General features: G+C 32.0%; 1 protein-coding gene across 1 annotated transcript in view; it reads left to right on the top strand.

Annotated features, from left to right (window-relative positions):
• LOC125041711 (procollagen-lysine,2-oxoglutarate 5-dioxygenase 1-like) overlaps positions 1-7,500 on the top strand; it is an 81,255-nt gene that overhangs the window by 4,278 nt on the left and 69,477 nt on the right. The window contains exons 4-10 of the mRNA XM_047636939.1: positions 1-106; positions 291-467; positions 1,729-1,928; positions 2,102-2,233; positions 2,480-2,604; positions 2,954-3,055; positions 3,498-3,623. The exon at positions 1-106 is cut by the window's left edge and continues 58 nt beyond it. Coding sequence (XP_047492895.1) covers positions 1-106; positions 291-467; positions 1,729-1,928; positions 2,102-2,233; positions 2,480-2,604; positions 2,954-3,055; positions 3,498-3,623 — 968 coding nt within the window. The remainder of the gene's footprint in view (positions 107-290; positions 468-1,728; positions 1,929-2,101; positions 2,234-2,479; positions 2,605-2,953; positions 3,056-3,497; positions 3,624-7,500) is intronic.

Raw genomic sequence — 7,500 nt, forward strand, 5'->3', positions numbered from 1 at the left:
AATGCCCAAGTGGTCTTTGCTGCAGAAGATTATTGCTGGCCAAATAAAAACTTGGCATCACAGTATCCAAGGGTACCATTTGGCTACAAGTACCTAAATTCTGGAGGTAATAATGTATTGTAATAATGTAATGTATTCTTACTATACTTTATGATCTTGGATTTGTCCTTTTTCTGTAAATTTTGTATTGCTGATTTATATGGTATTAGCCTTAACTATGTATTTCTTCATATAATGTAGATACACCTGCTTGCTGAAATATCTAAAGCTATATATTCTCTTTCACTTAGGTTTCATCGGCTATGCACCAGATGTATATAAAGTTGTCACAGCACATGAAATCAAGAATGAAGATGATGACCAGTTGTATTACACAGAAATATTTCTTGATGAGAAGCTTCGTAAGCTTTATGGAATGAAACTTGATACTCAGGCTAAAATATTTCAAAACCTTAATGGACAGTATGGTGAGTTTCATATTTTGTGTGTGTGTGTAAATATGTAAAAGTTATTTGGATTCCTATTTTTGATTTTGATAATCTGTTTCATTTAATGAAAATGAACTAAGGTGAGTTAAATTGCATTAAGTTTAACTGATTATCAAAACTTATTGGAAAGATGTATTGTTGAAATAAGATGATTTATATGTACAGATGTCATTTAAGAATTCAGTAAAATAAAAAAGAAAGTAAAATGTAATGAGACAAATGTACAGTATATGAATGACTCAGGCAGATTATTGGTTCTGAGGGATTTGGAATGAAGTGATGGGCATGGAACAGATGTGTCACATGTGTGAGATGCACTATATCTCTGTTATACATTTCATTTACTACATAAGAGAGGCAAGAAACTAGCCTTGCATTTTTGAACCAGGGGGTCTAAAGAGAAGAAAGGAAGACTGGTGATGGTTGTTAGTTGGAAGAAACATGCCAATGAGTGACAGATTTATTTGTTCACATTTACTTTGTCTCATTCACATAAAAAATTGAACAGCTTGACTATGATCATTAGAAATATGGCTTTACATATAGACCTAGCATGGTAGGGGTCAGTACTGTTAGTCTCAAGAAAAAGAATTTGTGTATGTTTAATTGAACATCTTCCTCTAATTTGATCATCATTTTTTAATGTTTATTGATTAGGTGGATATAAGAAATGCATATATGATGATATAATCAATATTATTGAACTGGGGTATTAAGAATAGTGTTGCTGTAGCACAGTGGCAACACTCAGCTGGGGACCAGTAAAGTTTTCAAGTGAAGATGTTTCAGGGCCAGAAATGGTCCAAGTTTAGGGAAGGCATCCATTCTGGGTAACAACCTCTACCTTTTGAAGTCCTTCAGAAAAATGCAATGTCCTTGTGAACAAGTGTTTAATATGTAAAAATAACCATGAGATGAATGAATATCCTGTTCAGTTTTAAAAGACAGATATTGATTATGCTTGTTCCTTTTTACTTATTTGTTTTGTTATCATAGAGATAGAGATAAAAAGGGGAAAGTATCAAGAAAGAATTATTTCAGAAGAGGAAGGGCTGAGGTGCAGTAAAGTAGTCTATGTAATATTGACAGCTTGGTTGTAATAATGTGATATACTGTATATGGCCTTTTTTACTGCTAAACTTCAAACCTGTAGTTTTTCTATTTTTCTGTAGAAATGAATAGTTGTTTGTTATATTTCTTTATGCTAATTTACATTCTGTATATGATTTCATATTTCTAGGTGATGTATCTATGAAATTTGATGAAGATGACACAGTAATAGTAAACACTGTCTACCAGTCATCACCTGTAGTAATTCATGGTAATGGTCCATCAAAAATTCTTCTAAATTCTCTTGGCAATTATTTGGCAAAGTCATGGGTCTATAATCATGAATGCCTCGCATGCAAAGAGAACACTAAAGATATAAAGGAACTTGAGGTAAGAAATTTATTGTTTTACATTTGTTTTATTAGAACACATGTCTTTCTGTAAAATATCAGTAACTCTGGCAAATGTTTTACTACTAATGTAAAAAAAAGATATATATTAGTAATAGTACCCTTTTTATGGTTTGCAGTGACATTCTGATGTGGCTTTGATTTCCTTTTCAGAGGTCAGAATACCCTGTTGTGTTAGTAGCTGTTTTTGTGGAGAAACCAATGCCTTTCTTGGAAGAGATGCTTGAGAAAGTTGCTAATCTTGATTATCCAAAGAACAGAATAGATCTATTTGTTCATAATCAGGTAGGAAATTGGTTTCTATGAAATTACAGAACAATATATTATTTGGTATATTATATTTGTTAAGAGCATTCAGGAGAAGAATAAGAGGCTATATATTGTTGTATAGCATAACATATCCTTTTTAAGCTCCTTATACAAAAAGACTTAATTTCATACTATAATCATGTTATAAAATTACATTCCAAAACCAGACATTTTACTTTTTAATGCATTGAATAAGTTTTAACTACTTGCACATTTTAACAGGAAAAACTTCATGTACAACTTGTGGATGAGTGGATGTCAAGGCAGAAGTCAGCAGGGTACCGTAGCACAAAGTTCATATCTGAAGCCGATAACATAAAGGAGTGGCATGCACGCAATCTTGCAGTGTAAGTACCACATAAAATTTGAAAGAAAAAAAAGTTAGTTTATGTTCTTTATTAGGTACCTTAGTAAACATTTTATTTGCGTGTGTGAGTGTGTGTGCGTGTAAGTGTGCGTGTGCATGTGAGTGTGCGTGTGCGTGTGTGCACGTGCGTGCGTGTGTTTGTGCATATGTGTGTGTATGTGTGCACGTGCATACAAGTATTTTTACATGCTTTTTTGAATGCATGCATATATGTATCCTATTATCTATGTCTGTGCCTGTATGTGAGTTTTTTGTAGGTGCATTTACGTTCATATGTGGATAGGTGAATGTTGAGTATTACTTGTGATTTATGTTTTTTTCTTCTTCAGGGAGCATTGCCTCAAGAAGGATTGTGATGCATATTTTAGTGTTGATGCTGATATTCATCTAGATAATCCAGAGACTTTGACACATCTTCTAAGCCAGAACAGGTTGGTGAAGAGAATCATGAATTTCACATGGACATGATTAAAACTGCATCTCTGAAACACATTTATCTTTTGCTTGATTTCTTTGCCATGTGTTTTTAGACAAATTATCTAGGGGCATAAATTCCTTGCATTTGATTATTGTTGCAGTGACTACATCTTCAGTTGCTATAGTATTGATATATTTTATTTTATCATGTTCAACCTGTACTTATAATATGATTTATTATAATACTTATTTCCAAATGAAATGTGTTGCGACCAAGTTATCCTTATCTGAATGAGATTCTGGATTATTTACAAATTACATATTAATTGCCTAGGGGTATTATCTTGATTATTTACCAATTACAGATTAATTTTAATAGGTATATTATATTATGAATTCTTGCAATTAATTTTGTAATTCTGACTTACATCTTATTTGTTTTTCCATTTGTTAAAGGCCAATTTTAGGTGCAGTGATGGTTCGTGCTGGCCAGGCCTGGTCGACATTTTGGGGAGCCCTTAATGAGGATGGCTTCTATGCAAGGTCCATTGACTACATGGACATTGTCAACAACAACAGAAGGTGAGTGCTTTTATTAATTTTTTTTGTAATTTAGTTATGAAAAGGACCTAAAGTGATTCTAACAACACTAGAAGAAGGTAAGAAACATAAACAATGAAATGCCCAGCTTGGTTGCTTTGGCCTTCATTAATTTTTTCTGATTCATATATGAATTGGATGGAAATGTTGGTTTGCAGTTTATTTATAGATTGGTAATATTCATCAGGATTTGGCTTAATAGAATATATTCACTTATTTTTTATGCAAACTTTAATCACATCCTAATTTATTCTCACAAAAATAAATATTTCCAAAGCTTTTCATTTCTTTTCATCACTTTAAGTTCTTGACAGTATAATATTCTTGCAATGACTGTAATAAGATATTATAGGCACTATTGTGGTGACTAAAGCATGATATCATTGACAAGAACAGCAAAAGTAAAATTTACCTGAGGCTTATTGCCCGCGATAGCAACAAAAGAAAATGCAAGTAAAAAGGAGGAAGCAGTGCCTTCCATCTGCTGAGTTACCTACAGACTTTAAACTGTGTATTCCTCAAAAAAAGAGAATGTACATTATAACACACTACATAAAACAATAGGAGTGTCTCCCTCTTGTGTCTGCATTTTACTTGAGAATTTCTTCATGATTTTGATAGCTAATTAAGAGAACCGATATCTTTGTTGGACCTTAACTGCAATCCACCTTTTTGAGATATTGCATATTTGGATTCCCTTTCTGAACCTGATATCTAAATCATGGCAAGGAGCCTGGCTTAGCAGTGATAACGTCTCTAAGAGAAGTGGGTTTACAGTCTCAGGTTTGGAAATGCATCCACTCTGGTAATTCCCTGTACCCGTCTCAAAAAAAATAATCAAAGGAGGCACTGTCCTAGCCCTTGCAGGAAAGGGAGTCTAGCATGTAAACCCAAACATGAGTGTGCTGCAAGAATCATTTCACTAAATATGTTATCAAGGTTGTTTTGGTTTGATCTTCAATTTTTATTAAAAAAATATAAATAATTGGCAGATAGACTCACCTATAGCATTTATTTATGTTTATGTATTTGATATTTGATTTAATTTACATTTTATTTTGTTATATATTATGTTTTTCCCTGTTTATTGAGAGATGCAATTAAATACTTTCTTTTTATTTTGTATTGAATATATGTGTTAATGCTCAATGTGATGTATTTTTTAACACTGACATTAAGGGGATGGACCATTTGCTATTTTTAGGGGTATTTTTGGATCATGCAGAACTATATTGTTTCATTGCTTTTTTTATTATTAGTCTTTCAACTAACTCCTCAGAGATTAAGGTGAAAAAGTAATTTGACATAGTTTTATGTCTAGGGAAGATACCCAGTCACTTTGACATTTTTCATTTTTCATAATTGCTATTTTGATTAAAATAAAACAAGAAACTTTAAATGTGGATATTTGGAAAATATCCTATTGTGTTTTGTTATGATAAGAGGTAGAGAAATGTTTAGCATTGGTATTGAAAGATTTTATTTTACTTGGAGGGAAATGATAGTAAGGTGCCTTCTCATGATGAAAATTCAACAGATTTTTGTTGGCCATACATTTTTTGCAGAAATTGCATACATTTTTCGCAGAAACATGTATGCAATTCATGTCTCTAAGCTGTATAGAATGTATGATACTCATTATTTCCAATTTTGGCCTCTGTATCATGCAAAAATGGCACAAATAACAAGCTGATATAGGCAGGAGAATTGCCAGAATTAGTGTGGTGCGTAGGAAAGTCAAGTGTTAGAGAATCTATATATATATATTGATGTAAGTATTTCAAAAGTGTGGGTTATTTTGAGTAGAAGAAAGCTTAGATAATGTAGTGCGTGTTGATTATGAGATCAGAGACTGGTGTTGGATGGAAACCCCTCCTCCTTTTTCCCCTTTTTTCTTCTTTCTATTTCCCCTTAAGATGTCAGTAAGTGTAGTCTTGCATCTTTTCATTCTTTTAGGAGTTGGAAGGATAGATATGTGAATGATATTTTTATATTAGTGTGTTTCTCTTTTTTATCAGTAATCAGTGACAGTATATTTTCAAGACAATAATATTCGCAATGAAACTTGGGAGACTAGAAACTTGCAGATATTCACAGCTTGATAGCTTCAGGCTTTATATATATATGAAAAAAGAAAAAATAATTCAAGGATAAGATAGAAAGAGTTATTCATTTTTTATATTTACAAAAATGATCTATCATGTAGCTGTGGTTTGGTCATTCTTCAAATATCATATAAAATTTTGACATTGGAACACACTTGTACACAGCATTTATTTTTTATGTCAACATGCATTTTTTTACATGTAGATGTACATTGCTCTAGCATGTAAATTGGTGATTTTATTATCAAATTTATGAAATAAAAAAGAATTGAGTGAATGAGGATAGACAAAACCAAATAGGAACAGATTTCTCAGTGGTTTGTTTTGACTTATGCCTTTTTTAAGGTCTTAGGAAAAACTTTGTATTAATAATTTTTCAAAATGGTGATCGTCCACATTTCATGAGATAACGATTACATTCTGTGATTTGGTCCTCATGTAAATGGAACTGATGTATTGCCATAAAATGATGGATATCAGTATTCATTTCATTTATAATTGGATTTTAGAGAGGCTTGATTATAAATAGGATCAGATTACACTTTTTTCAGAATCAGCAAATGATACTACAGTGAAGTAGATCCTCTAAGATATATATCTTATCCATTATTAGCTGTCATTTCATCCTTGGGTTAGAAGAAATGTGTTAGGGTTATGATGGCCAAGCAGCCTTGTGGCCAAGTAAAACAAGCATTTGAAGATTCTGCATCTATATTAACATAGAGCATGAAACCTTTATTACTTGAATGTAGTTCTAAATAACTCCATTGGAGTTGAGCAGACGGACAATTTACATGGTAAGACAATTACTACTTTTATCCAGAGAATTTGATATAGTAGTAATTTATGATAATCTGGTGATTGAAGCCAGTCATTACAGTGTCATATCCTAGTAATATCCCGTTAATGTCATTTTCATTTGAGTAATTTATGAATTGTTGAAATCATTATTATGCACTAGCATTCCATGTCATTTTATTGAATGAAGCCGTATGACATCTTGTATTTAAATACATTATTCTTGTGCAAGCATTTTGTATTTTGATTTGAATGCAAGATTAACAAAAGTATGCTTGCTTTTTGTACATGGATGATTATTATAGCTAGAAACTTATATACTCCCACCTGTCTATAGTCAAATGGTGTTGATATTCATGGAAATAGTACTTTATTAGTCTGTTTGTGTGGAATTTAAAGATTGATTAAAAAAAAACTGAGTTAAAATCACATATTTTTCTGTCTGTGTTTTTTAATTAATATTTAGGAGTTAGAAGAATAATGAAGCACAGCTACTGAATATACACTGTCTAAAAGTAGAAGAACAGAGCATTTTGACTATTTTGAGTTTTAGGTAAACAATTTTGTACAAAGCATATATGTACAGATTCTTTCCCATGGTCACACACAAAAAACACAGACCCAAAAATAACTGAAGAACACTGCCCAAATGGAAACTCCTTCTCGGGTCCAGTTTTTCTTCTTGTTGAGTTAAATAATTATGGGATGTGAAACAGTAAACCACTGCAATGAAGGTTTTAGTTGGATTTTATCAGATGTGACAGGGATACTCAACAGTGATACACACACATAGACATTGAGACTCTCACACTTATACTTTCACTGACACAACTCTTTCATTCACATGTACATACAAACAGAGTTACTCAGATGTAAATACAAACTACCAACTACTTTTACAAATAGTAAAGAATGGAACTGAGTTATACCTGTAATCTTACAAAATGTGCATTATT

The sequence above is a fragment of the Penaeus chinensis genome, chromosome 31, assembly GCF_019202785.1.
Source record: "Penaeus chinensis breed Huanghai No. 1 chromosome 31, ASM1920278v2, whole genome shotgun sequence".
In the NCBI taxonomy this organism is placed as follows: Eukaryota; Metazoa; Arthropoda; class Malacostraca; order Decapoda; family Penaeidae; genus Penaeus; species Penaeus chinensis.